Below are 18,292 nucleotides of genomic sequence, written 5' to 3'. Positions count from 1 at the left end.
TTTTTTTCAGTGGCCCTAATCCTCTCCTGTACACATCTTTTCCTTCATCCAAAAATTCTGAGATTAAAGTCAGAATTCTGACTTTTTTCTCATATTAAACTGGAATAAAATGTAAAAATGTTGTTGTTCATTGTCCGTTCACTTTTTGAATTTTTTTCATTGGCCCTAATCCTATTCCGTATCAAAATATTGCATTTTTGGGAACTTCTGAGCTCAGTAAAGGGCGGAGCAATAATTTATTAACAGGGTGATTTGTAGCATAGACGATCTTTGGATGGTGAGTACAGCTGCTGTGGATCTGGGGGGGGAGTGAAGCTGCAAGCAGAAGCAGACCGAAGCCTGCTGCTGTCAGGCAAGCAGAATAATCATGGGTAAATCCCTAAACCCACCACTTTAACTCCAACCATCCCCACCCATCCCACCTCCTGCTCACAGCCGGAGGACAGGCGGAAATCCTCATACTCCTCCGCAGCACCGAGCGACACGGCGGAGGGCTTCCTCCGGTTCCTCCCCGCGAGAAGAAATGTGGCTGAACCCGGAGGAAGTTCTGCTGAAAAACGCTCTGAAGCTCTGGGTGACCGTGAGGAGCAACGACTTCTTCCTTCTACAGAGGAGGAGAGGCCACGGAGAGCCAACGAATAAAATAACAGGTAAACAAAACAAATCCCTCCGCCACGTTAGGCAGCAGGGGCGGCGGCAGGCTGGATGGGTAGCAGGGAGGGAGGCCAGAGGGAGGCAGGTGGGAAACTCTGCAGGGAGGGAAGGAAGGCTTCCAGGTGTAGGAGGGCGTGTTTCCCTCACACTTTACTGCCATTATTAAATCAAAGTTCACTAAAGCTGCTATCATAATCATGCGCCCTGAAGCTGACCATAGGACCAAGTTACAGCTCAGCATGGCTTCTAAAGGAGGTGGCCCCAACAGGCAGCTTATCTCACCTGCCTTTTTAACTGTTTTCACTATATGACAATAATAACAATATGTTTTGAAGAACTTCTACATGCAAAAGTTCAGTAAAGTTGCATAACCATAAGTCCGAACTAAAAGAAGTCCTTAGTGTTTTCTAAAACAGGTTTTTCTACTGTTTTCTATTTACATCATAATTTAGATCTGTATCAGCATGCCTGCTTTGCCTTTTTTGTTGCTCTCCTTAACAAGAATGATCCCATTACATACATTCCTTTGATTATTGACCAATGGGAGGAAACCGGACCCTTGTCTCAGGGCCCCAAAGGTGCATCAGCTAAAATAAGGTAATAGGAGTGATGCAGCTCTGTGCAACTATTATTCTAATATCATGCTTTTTGTGTACAAATGAAGAATAATGTGGATTCTAAGATTCAGGAATGAACTCTATGTTGTTTGTAAAGTTTTATTAACAGAACTAAATATTTCCCTTTAAGGAAATATTTTCTAATATTTTCACATTAAATATTTTCACATTAAAACTAGTGTTGCACCAATGCTGTTTTATGGCCTCTGATATCCGATACCTGGCTGGTCAGTATCGGCCGATACCGTTTGTTTGTGTTTGATGTGTGTGTGTGTGTGTGTATATATGAAGAACTGCATACTACTTGGTTGTAAAATAAATGCCATCATGGCTTTGTCAAGCTGCCACATACTTTTGTGAAGCAGGAAACTTTTGACTCTCAAAATGGTATCAGTGCCATATTTGTTGGTACTTGCTGATACCAATACCACCATTTTAGTGCAGGATCGGAGTCCTGCCCGATACTGGTATCGGTATCAGTGCAACGCTAATTAAAAACAATTATTGGTGTATTCTGGATTTTATGAAAAGCTCTACCGGCTTTTATCAGCAATTTTTTTTTTTTTTTTTGCTTATTCCTTTATGCAAAATATCTCAGTATAGTTAAGGGAAGATTAGACTAGAATAGTGAATCAGTTTTGCTGGTATGCTTCTGCACCGCGGTCTGAAATTTCTAGGGACGCACAGCAGTTTCCTGCCAAAGCGCAAGAGGGAGCCTATTAGAGAACTGGCGAGAACTTCGGTGGATGGTCACGAGAACTTGGGAGGTGGGAGTGTTTATCTTTGTCAGGATTTTTTTTAAGGTGCGTGACGACGGTTGCAGAACCTCTAGGTGGGGGTCGTGGTCGCGCACAGAGACAGATTTGACGGTTGCAGAGGCTATGCATCAGAAGCATAAATTGGCCTTTAAGATTAGATTAAGATTGTCTATGAACAGAAGCCTTTGATTTTCCGTTGTCTTACCACAGATTAGATTGATCCTATGCTGGACTTTGACTGGACTGCTCTCTTGCAAATAGCCGCACTTTGATCTAAAAGGTTTAAGTGTTTTTTCTGCCTATACTTTTTTTTTGGTTGTTTTCCTGCTAAAAAGTAAACTTTCACATAGTCTCTGCTGGTTAAAAGCATCCCTGCAGCATGACGCTGCCACCAGTAAGTGAGAGAGGGTGGCGTATTCAGGCTAATGCATAGCATTGTGAGTAAGAACATTATTAAAGATGATTAAACTAAGAGGTATGCCCCATTTTTTTGGTCTGTGATATAAAACACCAATATATACACTGAAGTCTGATTCTAACTTTAATACAAGTAAAGACTTTAAGGAGAATAATACATTTGATGGTTTCTGTTTGAAAACAAGGTGCTTTTTCTGCAAAGCTTAGAAGCCAGGACAGGTTTTGAGATTTTGTTTTTCTCCTTGATACCTAAATGAATAAACGTCTTCATCATTGTCCAGATATCCTTTCTGTAATGGGACTACTTTTGTAATGGGAATTTTTTTTCCTTTTAATAGCCTATTCAACTGTTTCCCATTCATACAGCTTCCTCTCTGTAATTGTTTCTGCTCATCAGGCTGTTTGGACTCACTGGAAGTCGTCCCTACAGTCATATGAGTGGCACACAGTGCCTTCTCTGTCTTCCTCCTTCTAGAGAATCCTATTTAGTTTTTTTTTTTTCTCCCATAAAACAGAATAGTGGGAACTTCCTGGTTGAAGTTTACCATATATGTGTCTGTCCCTGCAGTTCCCATGGTGAAAGGGGTGAAGGGTCGAGTGCTGTTGTCTTCTTGCTCAGGATTCAATCTTTTAGTGTCCTTCACTTGTTCCAGCAGCCTGAGAAATGACTGTACTGTATGTGGAATGAATGCACTTTGTTACTACTACTCTCCTTTAAAAAAGTAGGCCTACTTGTACATATTTTTTGGATTCTAACTATACATTTATTGGGATTGTATTATATAGATAGAAACTAGTACTTTAAGGGAACTAACTGGAAGGTGTGTTGTTCTTTAATATCTAAAAAAATAACCCTGTATGTAATCAGCCCCCTTTTACCTTAATACCCCTAAAATTATTTAGGCTGAACCACTTTTCTGCAACCTGTTTAAATCCAGCTGTTCTTTTAAGGAGGCTTTTATCTGGTAGTTCAAACTATATCAGATTCACAGCTAAGGCGGGACAAGCTGCTTAAAACCTTATATGACTCTGTGGTGACATTAACCCTACTCTACGCCATTGTCTGCTGGGCCCCTGGCAGCGAAGAGCGCAACAGAGACTGAACCATCTAGTGAGAATGCCGCTTCTTTCTTAGGCTGCCCTCTGGACTCGGTGGAGAAAGTGGCTGAGACCATGGAGAAAATATCGGAAAGCAGAGGCAGCAGTTGCTTACGGGCCCACAACCTCTTAAGGGCAGATTATACTTCTGCAAACGCACACATCAAATGTTGCTTGGGTCTGGTCGCAAACCAGTTTTGCTGTTATGCTTCTGCACCGTCGGTCATGAATTTCTAGGGACGTACAGCAGTTTCCTGGCAAAGCGCAAGAGGGAGCCTATTTGAGAACTCGAGAGGACTTTGGTGGACGAACACGAGAAGATGGATCTAGAGTTTCTTGACATCAAAGAGGAACAGTGAAAAGTAAAAGTGAAAAGACAGGTTAACCATTTGTCGTAGTTGTCCATTGTAGTTGTTCCGCGGTTCCTCGACCACACAGACAGCCAGAAAGGCATACCAAGGACCAATCACAGCTGCTTTTTGTCTGTGCACTTACGCTTGAGGTCTGTGCGGGTTTGCAACCGTCCAATGCGTAGTCAGGATTTTTTTGAGGTGCCAACGACGGTTGCTGAATCTCTGTGCGGGGGGGTGGTCGCACACAGAGAGACAGATTTGACGGTTGCAGAGGCTATAGTCAGAAGTATAAATTGGCCTTTAGGGACCTTATCACTAGGAGACTAGTAATACAGTAGAGCAGTAGACTAGGACGTCTCTTTGTAGATGTAATGGTGCGAAAAACTCCTCTTAAACCCACCTGATACTGAAATGACTGACCGCACTGGACTGTATTTATACCGCAACACATGCCAGATTTCAACACGATGGTGAGCCGCTTAAACACCACACCAATAGCAAAGCAGACAGTGGTACTTTTAATTACTATGTTAATAGCTGTGTATTTTCAAACCGCAATAAAGATCTTAAAAGAAAGATGTATTTGAGTATCTGGGTTACCCAGAACGTAGATTACAGGTGTCAAACTGGTTCCAGAAAGGGCCATGTGGCTGCAGGTTTTCTTTCCAACCAAGCAATAGCACACCAGACTCCATTCATCTCATCAAGTCATCATGTTCAGATTGGACTCACTTGATGAGATGACTGGAGTCTGGTGTGCTATTGCTTGGTTGGAAAGGAAACCTGCAGCCACACGGCCCTTTCTGGAGCCAGTTTGACACCCCTGACGTAGATTAAAATTATAACTGTTACGTACAATGTGTTGGCGACAATGGATACTAAAAAGAGGCATTTAAGCGGATTCCAGAAAAGAAAAAGAAAAGAAGAGGTGCTTGAAGAACGGAAAAAAACTTCCCAAAATAAACAGGTTCTTTCAAAGAACCGAATTGGGAGAGGTAGACGTTGCTGCTACAGTGAGGAAAGATGGCGACCAGGAGATGAATGGAGAAAGCGCGGGTGAGGAGGGGGGCTGTGAAGACTATGCGAGGTGTTGTTTCTTTAATGCGAGTGAGAGCGTGCAGGCAGTACAATAATTTGTGCATCATGTGCGGATTAGAACTACTGTGATTGCGCAGACAGAACAAGAGGTTGCGGGCCATGGGGAGGAGGTTGCTCTCCCTGAAATGAGTTTTTGGAACTTGCGATGTCTGTAACATGTGGTGGTGCGCTGTCACCAATGGTTCCATTCAAGGTGCACAGTCACAATTTTTCCGTGTGTGATGTGTGATCACATACTACTGAGAATTGCATAATTGCATCTTCTTGTCCAATTTATGGAACTGTCGCCATATCCTGAACCTTTATCACGTGTTGTACTTCATATGGGGCCCATCCAGATAATGTTGCTTAAGGGCCTATTGTTGTGTCGTTACGCCATTGGGTTGAAAGGAAGGTGCTGTCCAAGCTTACATCCATCATGGATGACACCTTCCACCCTCTGCACCAGACTGTAGAGGAGCTGAGCAGCTCCTTTAGTGAGAGATCTTTACACCTTGTTTGTAAAAAGGAACGCTACTGCAGATCATACTTCCCTGCTGCAACCAAACTCTACAATGCCTCACTGCAACAGCAACAACTTCTGCAATAAATAATGTGAAACTACTATTTGATACCCTGTGCAATAACCTGTTTCTTTATATTTGACACCCAGTGCAATAGCTGTATATATAAATATCCATCTTTATAAATAAAAAGCTGTTATATGTAGATGCACTGTATATACTGTATATATCCAACACACCTTTTTCTCCCTTTGGCACATTCTTCTTCTTTGACTATTTGAGCTGAGGTAACAAGTCAATTTCTCCACTGTGAGATCAATAAAGTCAATCAGTGAATCAACCATAAACAGTGCTGATGTTTGAACAACAGAAAGAAGGAATAGATTAGAAATGCTGTTTATTGTCTGACAGCGGGGAAACTGGGAGAGTTTAGGTTTATGCTGATGTCTGCTTGTAACACAGCCGTATGTGTGATGTTACCAGGGTTAAAAGCGCTGAAACCTAGCTGGGTTTCACTCTAAAAGCTGTGAAAACAAACGCATCCGAGCACAGCTGCTGAGCAGTGCTGGGAAATGAAACACCTGCCTTTCACTTTGTTGATCTTATATTCTCCTCTTGTCTTCAAAGCCAAATTATAAGTCCAGTTTAATCATCCAGATATTATGCAGTCAGATTTAAACTTGTATTCAGATCCATCAACATGCAATGGTTGATGTTCAGCGTCAGTGTTTGCAAAAAAAGGGTTTCAGATCTTAACAGGGTTTCTTTTTTCCTGGAGGTGTTACCAGATCAAAGCTCTTCTGAGGTTGTGGGGACAGACGGATGGTTTCTTGTGGCAGGCGGCTCTGCTGTTTTAGACGATGTGTGGAATCTGAAATTTGGCTGAGAGTGCCTGCTAGAAAAGAACTTCCACACTGCTTGTTCACGGTTTCCACCGGTCATTAAAAGTCATTATATTATTATTTATTTAAATGAAGGCCTTAAATGGCATTGATAATGATGGCATTTAAAATGCTCTCTTAAAAAAAACAAAAAATCTATTTCATCACATATATTATATTACTATATATTTGCGCAAAACTACTTTACTGTGTTTTTATATATTTATATATATATATAAAAAAACTACTAATACTTCTGCCCACTATTGAATTAAACTTGAAGTTTTTGCTGAAATTGAAGGAAACAATTTATTTTTTATAGGAAAAAAGGGATCTGTACGTAGACAAAGAGTTTTACATCTTCTTTCTAAAAATATTTTTTCTACCTATCTTTCATATTATCCTCCGTGAGTGAAATTCGTCCTGTATTTAGTCAGGTTTAGTCTGTTTTTGAGTAAAAACTGCTTGATGTTTGTCATCCTACTTACTGCAAAGTAAAGAAAATTGGCTTATCAACAATAAATAAATGGAAATGTTCCAAATATTTGGAAAAGTTTGGAATATTTCATTTGTCTGCATCTAATTTTAAAGGTGTGACTTCAGTGGTCGTCTTACTTTAAAATGTTCTTTTAAGGTAGGACTTTCCTACTGCATTAATTAAATGTGCTATCGGTTCAGATATGTACCATACTTAATGGGAGCCACATGTTGGCCTAAATATGTAATTTTTCCAAAATTGGCACTTGCCATATGTAAAAACCCACAAATACCTCAACAATTATACATCTGTTATTATATTTATCACCCATTGATACTGGGTTGATGACTTCTATGCTGCCTTCATGCGGTCTGGTAAAGATGGTCCTTACCACTTGAAGTGAAGTGAAACATGTTGGATGCTAAGATTATCCTCACCTCCTGCTTGGACAAGATGGTAATAAACTTTCTAGTTCATCTGCTACAGGAAGAAAAGGATGCATCAAATGCATCGTGTGACTGCTGAGGAGCATCTGACAAAATCAAACCGTAACGATTGCTTAAAAAATTCAATTAAATTTCAGTTTTTCTGATGATTTATATAGCGCCAATTCACAACACGTCATTTCAAGGCACTTTACAGTTCCCTAGATCATACTGTCAAATGAATTCAAAGTTTTCTATCTAAGGAAAGCCAGCTGATTGCATCGATTCATTGACTCGAAGGCAATCCTTCACACTAAGCGTGCTTGTAGCAACAGTGGAGAGGAAAATCCTCCTTTTAACAGGAAGAAACCTCCAGCAGAACCAGGCTCAGTGTGAGCGGCCATCTGCTGAGGCCGACTGGGGTTCAAGGAGACAGAAGCAGACAGAAAAAGAAACAGAGATACAAAAAGCAAGTGTAAACCAGCTCTACATACGGCTCTGTCCAGGAAACGCACATCCAGGCAGACAAGCTCCGAGCCAGCTCCCATGTCAGAGGATGAAGAGAGCACACCCATTTAGTCACAGTCAGAGAAACGGGACTACACTGGAAAAACAGGCCGAACTCAAACAAAATGACACAAGTTTGGACAGAATGGGGGTAAACAAACTGCAGTTGGTGGCCATTAATAAAATCATCAGTTTCGGGATTTTTTTCCTTATATCCTGCAGCTCTGAATCCTCATCTTAAAAGGTTTCTGGCTTATGGAGAAAGCTGAGAGATGATTTCATAGGAGATGAACCTGAAACCAAAATAGTCAGGCTGTTTTCAGAGACCCTAGAAACCCCCAGTAACCCTGCAGTTTGATAGCAATGTTCAGTGCTGAAATCCTATGAATCAGTCAGTGGAGAATAGTTGTTTGAAAGCATTTTCACATTAATGGTGCTTCAGTGTGACGAGGCGCTGCAGATAAGCGCCTTCTGGCACTAAAGAAGGTTTTAGCCTTCAATGATTACGCCTGTTTGTCATCTGTTTCTGTTCACCTGGAAACTCTGAGCCATAAAACGGTTCAACTTTACCTGTTTTGGGGGAATAATTTTAATCTCCTGAACATCTGCTGTGGTGTTTGGAGCTCAGCTGAAGAAACTGTTTCCTGCCTGATCAGATGCTGCAGCCCTCATGTTTTTAAATGTGTGGCCTCTAAAAAGCTAACCTTGGATGTGAAACAGAGCTTTTCATTCTCCTTGTGTTCCCATTTTTTTTTTTATAATATCAAGATGTTTTTATATTATAATATTATATCAGACCAGATTAATTATTAATCGTCGGGTGATAAGATCAACTAATTTTAGATTAATTTATTAATCAATAACTTGCATCCCTGATATCAAATTGAAATGTTAGCATTGGGACAACCCTATTATGCAGCCCTACCCTATTATTTTAAAATAATAGCTGAAAATCTTTATATATAAATCTGTAATCAGGGAAGAGTTTTTTTCTTTGGATTAACTGTACTCACATTTTCTTGTGAAGTGTTTAGTGTTTGTTTTTTGAATTGTTTCATCAGGTCTTTATTAATAATTATAGATTATTTTTTTATTATGTAATTCAGAATATGGTAATATTCCTTTGGGATGTCTGCTACATTTCCATTACGGTTCTAATTATATTTCTGCCATAACCAATGTAAAAAATTAGGTTCCTGAGACTAAAGGCCAATTAATGCTTCTGACGCATAGCCTCTGCAACAATCAAATCTGTCTCTATGCGCGACCACACCCGTCGCGCAAACGTTCTGCAACTGTCGTTGCGCACCTCAAAAAACTCCTGACTACGCGTCGGACGGTCGCAAACCCACGCAGACCTCAAGCGGAAGTGCGCAGACAAAAAGCAGCTGTGATTGGTACTTAGTATGCCTTTCCGGCTATCTGGGCGGTCGTCTTTCTCGATTCGGTGCCGGGGCGCGCCATTTTTAAAAACCAAGAAACAACTACAATGGACAACTACGACGAAAGGTTAATTGAGGACGTTCGCTCCATTAACAGAGCCTGTTCCTCTTCGATGTCTAGCAACTCCAGTGCCACTGTTGTTTTGGAAAATAAACACTTCCGCCGCCGAAGTTCTCCTGAACATTCACTGAAGTTCTCTCGAGGTCTCCAATAGGCTCTCCCTTGCGCTTTGGCGGGAAACTGCTTTGCGCCCCTAGAAATTCCAGACCGACGGTGCAGGAGCATACCAGCAAAACTGGTTTGCGACCAGATCCAAGCAACATTTGATGTGTGCGGATGCAGAAGTTTAATCTGCCCTTAAGCCATCTAGTATTTCAGTGCTAACGCCTGTTCTTGCGGTTTCTTTAGGTCTCCTGGTCGGGGCGTTGGACACGGTGCTGGACTCCAATGCCAGGGTCACACCATTCCGCATCCTGTTGCAGGTTCCTGGTTCTCAAATCAGCTGGGTGATCGCCAGCGGTGAGTAGAATCACCACTTTTTCACCTGTTCCTCCCTAAAAGCCTCTATTGCCATTTGAGGTCACTATATGTGTGTTACACCGTAGTTTTGTTTTTACGGCTTTTTGTCCAACAGGAGCCACCATAGAGGAAGTAAACGAGCACTGGGGCTGGCTGGTCCGAAACCTACTTCAATCTCTGTCTGTGTTTGAGAACAGAGAAGATGCAGTCGGCTTTGTGCGAGGAAAAGTTAAGGTTTGAATAATGTCTGTTTCCATAAAATAAAAAAAAAGACTCAAAAGCTAAAAGTCTCCTTCCTGAAATGAGCTGAATGGGTGTCCTGTGCAGGGCCTTATTGCAGAGGAGGTTCAGGGACGTCAGGCAGCTCAGGAGGAGGATCCAGAGAAGTTCAGAGAGGCCCTTCAGAAGTTTGAGCTGCACTTTAGCCTCCCTTCATCAGAGAAACTGGTGACCTACTACTCCTGCTGCTGCTGGAAGGGCCGGGTGCCTCGGCAGGGCTTCCTCTACCTCAGTGTCAACCACATGGCCTTCTACTCATTTCTGCTGGGAAAAGAAGGTATGCAGGACAAACAGTCACACAAAGCACAGTTTAGTTTATCAAGAAATGCACTCCGTCTTTATCAGCTATGTTAAACCTTCATAAACATTTTTAAATGTAGCAACTAAGAAAAAGTCATATTTCATTGGATTTTTAGTGATGAAGAAGTACAATTAAAGCATGTGAGTCATGCTCTTTTATGATTTTGAATCTTCCTAAGTCAATAATAATCGGACCACCCTTCCACTTCGGGATATATCTCCTCAAGGTGTGTCCAACTACATCCCATTCTTCCTCTTAAAATAGCTCAGGAAGATTAATGGAGAGGAAGATGAACAGAGATCTTCAGGTTTTGCTGCAGATTCTCTATTGGAATCAGGTCTGGACTTTGACTGGGCCGTTCAAACACACAGTCAGGCTTTGATCGTAGACATTTCCCATCAGCACCGGCTTTATATTTTCCTATACCAGAGGTCACAGATTAGCGGACTGCGGTCCGGATCCGAACCCGACCTGATTTAAAACATTTATAAATTATGGCCTGTTGTCTGACGACTAATTTCTAATGTCTAATTTCCCTTGAGTTGCTTCTGTTAATAGGGTAAAGCCCTCTGTAGCTTAAATTATATTTTTTTATTATAAAAGTCAATGTATAACAAGGATGCATTAACAACCTAATTTTATTTAAGTGTAAAGTTTACAGATTATCTGTTTACAGATTATAATTAAAAATGTCTGTGAACCTTTACTGGTTGATGATTTTCTTTATTCAAACCCCACTGATTTTTAATTGGTTACACCTGAACTAGAGTGAATCAATGACACAGGAAGTCACTCGCAGAACGTGACTTGGTCATTTTAACAGTCATTGTTATAATAGTTTTGTCATTCCAGTAAAGTTTTGTGTGATAAAAGAATCTCATTATGATGAGTAGGTCGACAGCCGGAAATGTGTTTCTCTCTTTATATCCTCTTCTGTTTTTGGAGCCATGACACCTTTTCAGTCAGAACTGATGTGTGTGTGTGTGTGTGTGTGTGATCTTTTTATTTAAAAGTCAATGTATAACATGGATGCATAAAAACCTCATTTTATTTCAGTGTTAAATTCTGTTTCATGTAACAGATTGTAATTTAAAATGTGTCCGGACCTTTACTGGATGATGATTTTCTTTATTCGGACCCTGCTGATTTTTAATTGGTTACCCCTGCACTAAACCGTCTCAACTTTCAATCTATTCCTTCTAAAGAAGAGCCTTCCCAAAGAATGATGCTGACACCACAATGTGTTGGATTGTGGATTCAAACTAGTTTTTATGCAAAAAAAAAAAAAAAAAAAAAAAACGCCTTCTTCCATCCTTTTTTGGTTGAGTCCCTTACAGGATTTGTAGCAAACTGCAAGTATGTTTTTTGAAAGTTTTCTTCCAACTCTTTATTACTTGCTTCTCTTCCATAAAGCTGCTCTTTTGATGTATTTTTCACCTAAGCTGTGGATCTCAGCAGCTCCTTAAAAGTTACCTTTGACCTATGAGCTGCATCTCTGGGTAATGCGCTCTTTGTCCTAAATTAGTCGGCTCCAATAAACTGTATCTTTCTTTACTCTTATGAATTAATTTAGCTTGTTTTTCTCCTGCATATCACACTTCTCTTTTTTTTGTCCCCAGTGAAGTTTGTGATCCCCTGGGCGGAGGTAACTCGGTTGGAGCGGGTCTCCACTGCTCTGATAACCGAAGCGATCAGGGTCACCACCCGAAAGCGACAGAGAGAGTTCTCCATGTTCCTGAACCTGGATGAGGCCTTCGGGGTCATGGGTCAGCTGGCTGACATCACCCTGAGGCGGCTGCTGGACAGCGAAGGCCTGGAACTGGACAGAGTGCTGCAGCAGACGGCACGCATATCAAAGAGGTTAGATAAAGGCAGATAAAAAACAGATTTGAAGTATAAAAACCTAAATAAAATCTTTCATTTTTAACTACTTAGAAGCTTTAAACTGCTTTCCTGTAATGAACAGTTATGATCTATATGAAGACAAGAGGTAATGTCCCACCGTGTGAGAGAGAGATAGAGAGAGAGCAGACAGCTCTGCAGTTAAACCAGATTACCTTATTATGTTTTATATTTAAAAGCAAAATTAATAGATAAAACCTATTTCAATATATATTGTAAAAAAATATAAAATAAGCAAAGTTAGCATTAATATACACACTGTTTTTTTAAAGACCTCAACAATATTGAATGGGGTAAGGATGAGCCTTTATTATAAAGTAACAATTCTGCTAAATATGCACACTGGTGATAAATAATGATGCAGTATTTTTCTTAAACACCCAATGTAAGCTTTTTGAACATTTTATGATTGCACATTCAATACCATGAGCCCCCCCAATAAGTCACACGTATGATTGCATTATCTTTCCCCGTGCACGTGGCTCGCTTTTAACACACCGTGTGGATTCTCTTCTACTCGTATTTTTCTGTGCAATCATGTCAACTTTTGTCACTTGAGGGAGTAACCATCGCGAGAAAGTAAACTGCCTGTGATTGGCTGCTTTTCAGAAAATCACCTCTACTGTTTTCTTCATAGTTGTGGGTAGTGAAGTTAGCAAAAAAACACTTTAGGACAATTGCTTTTCTCTTAAAGGCAAGCCAAGTTTATTTACAGAGCACATATCTGTACAGAGAGAATTTAAAGTGCTTTACATTAATTTATCAAAAAAATACAAGGAAAGTAAAAGAAGAATATAAGTTAGTAAAGATAAAAACAGGTAGTAAAACTAATAAAACAGTTGGACCATAAATTTAAGCTAATAATACCTCAGTTAGTGGTTTAATTTCAATAGTCGAAGGCATTTTTTTAATATTGGGGTTTTAACTTTGACTTAAAAGAACTCAGACTTTCAGTATTTTTTAGGTCTTCTGGGAGTTTGTTCCAGATCAGTGGAACATAGGAACTAAATGCTGCTTCTCCATGTTTGGTTCTAGTTCTTGGTGAACAGAGTAGGCAGGAACTACTGTAGAAGACCTGAGTGGTCTGGGAGGTTGATGCACTGACAACAAATCTGTAAAGTATTGAAGTTCTGATCTATTCACTGATTTATAGACTAACAGAAGCATTTAATATTTACTCTCTGAGCTACAGGGAGCCAGTGGAAGGACTTCAGAACCGCGCTCATATGTTCTACTTTCTTAGTTCTAGTGAGAACCTTGGCAGCAGCGTTTTGGATCACCTGTTAAGACACTGTTGCTGTAATCGATCCTACTAAAAATAAATGCATGAATAAGTTTTTCTAAATCCTGCTTTAAAGAGTTGAAATAAAATGAAGTCATCATTAAATAACTGAGTTTAATTCTTTCCTGAATGTGTTCTAGCAGCAGCAGCAATGCGCTCCTAAATTATTAATGTTAAATTTGGAACTACATATGAGCTCAGCTAACGTCTATATTGAGGAATGTGAGTCTTGAACTTCACTTCTAATCAGTTTGCAGCTGCTGTTAATGTTTGTTTTTTTTTTTTGGTGTCCAGCATTTCTTTATAGTCAGTGGATTAGAGAGATGCCTGTTTACGACCGAGTATTAGGGCCAGGTTAGAGAGTTTTTTTCATTTATTGTGAGAATAAAGTTGTAACATTATGAGAATAAAGTTGTAATGTTACGAGAAATAAGGTCACAATGAGAATAGTCATAAACTTACAAGAATAAAGTCTTAATATTAAGAGAATAAAGTCCTAAAATTATGAGTTTCAACCTAACAGCTCTCTGGAAATTGCCCTGTTGGTTCAAATGTTTAACTGTTTTTAACCAGCTATTGTTTGCGTTTGTTTTTTTTATTTATTTTTTTATAATGTGTTTGTTTAAAGATACTAATTATTAATAGGTTTTAATAGTTTCTATATGAGCAACAAATGCAATAAAGAGAGCAAAATAAGGAAGAAGAAATAAAACATGTTGCACACATAGACCAAAGGGAAGAAAACAGGAACTGAGAACTTAACGTGTGTATGCAAAAATATATTAAAATAACAGCCAGACTGATACTGCTAACACCTACAAAATAACTTATTATTCATGATGAAAAGTGTTTTTATTCTAAAATATCATTGGTTTATCTGCTCCCTTACATTTTCTTACTCAGTTATACCAATTTAATTTTTAAATTGGTAAAACGCTTGTTTATTCAGTTTGTTTCTCTCACTCTTTCTTTTTTATTTGCTTAACTGCAACTGTAATTATTAGTCTTTCAGAATATTACATTTTGGCACATAAAGGAATTTTCATTTGTGCACAAATCTTAGATTTACCTCAAACATTAGAATATGCTGCTATAAAGATTTCCAATATGCACATGTAAAGATTATAATACGTTTGTTTTGTGAAATTGCCAAATTTTCGATGCATTTCATCGTCTAAAAAAAGTTTAGCACAATTCCAAAACGGTTTGTTGACCTGAGGCGCTGTTAGGGGTTATAATTTGTCTGACTAGGAACCAACTAGCTCTGCACAAGTTGGAGGTCAGGACATTTAAAACACAAAAATAAGACCCTATAGGTATTAAACAAATCAGAGTCTTTTTTCATTGTAGGGAATTTCACTCACTTCTCAGGCTGGGGGTTAGAGTCCATTCCCACTGTTCTAACAACCAACTTGACTCAAAAAATTGTCAGCAAACCGGTTTGCAAGGGTCACCATACCCTGAGATTTCTTGAATATTGTTCTTAAAACTCTGGCTGGCTCTCCCCAATGAATGGAAACTAAACACAGATATAATTTAGTCAGATGATATCTAATTGTTTATGTTTAATTTATTTCTGTATTTTATCTGTCAATGAGGAAATTGGTTTGACTGTGATTAAAGGGAAATGTAATTAAACTATTACAGTTAGGGCCAGAAATATTTGGACAGTGACACAAGTTTTGTTATTTTAGCTGTTTACAAAAACATGTTCAGAAATANGTGTACAATTCCTACATTTTCTATCAGATATTTTTGTTCAACCCTTTAAATTAAACGTTACAATCTGCACTTGAATTCTGTTGTAAAGGTTTCATTTCAAATCCAATGCGGTGGCATGCAGAGCCCAACTCGCGAAAAATTTGTTACTGTCCAAATATTTCTGGCCCTAACTGTATATTGAAGAGCCTTTTATTAAGAAACAATTAACTTGTTCAATTTGCCTTTGACAATGGTACAAATGTTGGAGTTTAAGCCTTATATAAATGAAAGAGAAAAAAAAATAGAGTAGATGTTTGTGCTCTATTTTTGTGTTCTTTGCTACATCCTGTCAACAGAAGTTATGCTTTGCTTTATTAGATTTTTTTAAATATTAATTTGCTCATTTGGCTGTAACACCATCCAGGAGAGAAATATCAGCTGTGCTGCTGCTATCAACACCTTTGTTTATGAATGTTGGAGATCCGCCTATTTTCCAGTGTGGTCCTGTTTCTCTGACTGTGACTGGCTGGATGTGCTCTCTTTCATCCTCTGACATGGGAGCTGGCTCGGAGCTCGTCTGCCTGGTTGTGTGTTTCCTGGATGGAGCCGCCTTTTACAGCTGCTTTTTGTATCTCTGCTTCTGTTTCCTTGAACCCCAGTCGGCCTCAGCAGATGGCCGCTCACACTGAGCCTGGTTCTGCTGGAGGTATCTTCCTGTTAAAAGGGAGGTTTTCCTCTCCACTGTCGCTACAAGCATGCTTAGTGTGAGGGATTACCTTCCAGTTGATGCAATCAACTGGTTTTCCTTAGATAGAAAACTTTGAATCAATTTGACTGGATGATCTGGTTAAACTGTAAAGTGCCTTGAGATGACGTGTTGTGAATTTGCGCTATAGAAATAATCAGAAAAACTGAATTAAACTAATTTCTATTTGTTTCAGTGCCGTTACTCTAATCGCAATAAATAAAAATTAATTCAAATCTAAATCTCAAGCTATCTCTTTTTAATCTTTTTTTCCTTCAGGATCTTAGAGGAACAGGCCATCAGAGAGTACGTCTTGGCTTTGTTTCGGCTCCCCCGTTCAGAGAAGCTCTACGAGGTGGCCTCATGCTCGGTGTGGACGCCGCACAGCCGCTCCCATACAGCCGGGACGCTCTACACCACCGACAGCTATCTGTGTTTCTCCAGCAGAGAGGAAGGCAGCTGCCTTCTGCTCATCCCCCTCTCCGAGGTACACAACCGGTTTTCTTCCTCATAATCTTCATTGTCACAGATGGAACAGTCTTATGTAGTCAGTAAAATAATAAATTAGCTTGTTTATTTGTAGACCTTACTGAATGATTGTGGAGCACCCTATGAAAGCCTGGGTGTTACATGGTAATTTTAACAATAAATGTATTATATGTGAAAGCAATAAACATTAGAAAACAAGATTTCCTTTAAAATGTCCCATACATTTTATAAGTTTTTTTTTTGTTCTGGTCAAGTCTGAACTTGCATGAACCCATGAGAGAATGTGAATCACTTCACTACCTACCAGAGAAGGGTTCCCTCACTTTAAATAAACTAAGCCTGTGGTTGAGCACACATATAAACATTTCTACTGGAAATTAAATGTTTCATCTAATAACAAGTTTTTTCCCACCAACAAAAAGTTAGAGTCGTTGAAAGGTAGTGATGAACAAATCTGTTCAAATCAGGTTTACTTATTTCTTAGAGGACAACTAAGGGAAGCCACGTTTTAACTTACTCACAGTGTTTGTTTATAACAAAATGTCGTCTTTGATAGGATTTCTAGCAGTGTTGTTTTTGACAGCCATCTTAGATTTAGTCTTTAGGACGAAAACTATTGTTAGTTTTAGTCACATTCTGGTCATTGCGATATGTGATCGTTTTAGTCGTCTAAAACTTAAAAAGGTTTTAGTCAGTTTTATGTTGCACTTAAAAAAACAGTTAACCTTTATAATTTTAAATAACCACCAGATTATTTATCAGACTGACAGCTCTAGCCTAGATACTACAATAACTGGGTGTAGAATGCTGCTGTGCAGTTCATCATTGCTGTTGGGCAGAAAACTTTGATATATTGAATCTAAATAAATGTTTTGTTTTTTGTTTTTTTTAATGAAATAATGCCCTACTTTATAAAAAGTTGTGAAAATAGCAGATCTAGTTCAACACATCATATTGGTTAATATAGCAGACGGACAAGCTAACTAAATGTACAATAAAGGAATGGTTTTAGACATACGTTCCCATCTAAAAGCAAACACTTCCTGATCTACTATGAATGATGCATTACACACAGATCAACAAAATCTTTATTGCTCCAAAGAAGCAAAGAACGAAACATTCTTCTTTATACTTTGGCAGTTTTGGCTTTATTCTGAGAATTGACCCCTTAGTTACCACTGCTCAGGGGTCAAAGTAGATTATCAGACCAAAGGGATCTGATATAACAGGCAAATACGCATATAATCTACATAATTGCCTTATAATGCTATGCCAATCCAGACCTAAATTTCAATACCGTATATTAACTGAAATGTTGAAATATTGTAGAAATATTCAAAGATCTGTGTACCTTTTAATCTGTGTTTATCCAAAAATAAACAGAATGCAATAAAATAGTTACCTAAGACATAATTTAGGGATTCCTTTTGATAGAAATGAAACAATGTTAAGTATTACCTCTTGTGAACTAGAAGAAATAAAATCTTGATTGTTAGACAAAGGGAATTTTTATGCTTGGCAGAGGATGATCAGCCACATAGTTTATTAAGTAGCAAGAGCAGGAAGAGCCATACGGGTGAGAGCGAACCATCGGTGTGGAGCGTGAAGCCCAGACTCTGAGCTACGCACGGGTAAAGACGCCGTTCTGCACAAGCATAGCTGGAAGAGCAGAGTTTGTCGCGGTTGAGCGAGCAGTACCAGACGATTCCGGGTCATTTTCTCCCCTGCTGCTGCTGCCATGGACCATCTGTGGTCATGTAGAATGTGCAGCGCTGCACGCCAGGTGAGCTGCATGACCAAACAAAACGCAGCAGCACGACTGATTCTGCTTAGCTTGTCTAA

The 18,292-nt window shown here is 39.3% G+C and overlaps 1 protein-coding gene across 1 annotated transcript in view; it reads left to right on the top strand.

The window, feature by feature from the left end:
* Positions 1–435: 435 nt before the first annotated feature.
* The window catches only part of tbc1d8 (TBC1 domain family member 8), a 45,400-nt gene continuing 27,543 nt past the window's right edge, over positions 436–18,292 (top strand). The window contains exons 1-6 of the mRNA XM_015396511.1: positions 436–650; positions 9,641–9,751; positions 9,867–9,985; positions 10,079–10,307; positions 11,951–12,191; positions 16,241–16,448. Coding sequence (XP_015251997.1) covers positions 524–650; positions 9,641–9,751; positions 9,867–9,985; positions 10,079–10,307; positions 11,951–12,191; positions 16,241–16,448 — 1,035 coding nt within the window. The 5' untranslated portion in view covers positions 436–523. The remainder of the gene's footprint in view (positions 651–9,640; positions 9,752–9,866; positions 9,986–10,078; positions 10,308–11,950; positions 12,192–16,240; positions 16,449–18,292) is intronic.

This window comes from Cyprinodon variegatus, unplaced genomic scaffold (genome assembly GCF_000732505.1).
Source record: "Cyprinodon variegatus isolate N-32 unplaced genomic scaffold, C_variegatus-1.0 Scaffold801, whole genome shotgun sequence".
Taxonomy (NCBI): domain Eukaryota; kingdom Metazoa; phylum Chordata; class Actinopteri; order Cyprinodontiformes; family Cyprinodontidae; genus Cyprinodon; species Cyprinodon variegatus.
Note: the sequence above shows the minus strand (reverse complement) of the source record. Positions and strands in the feature narration are given on the sequence as shown.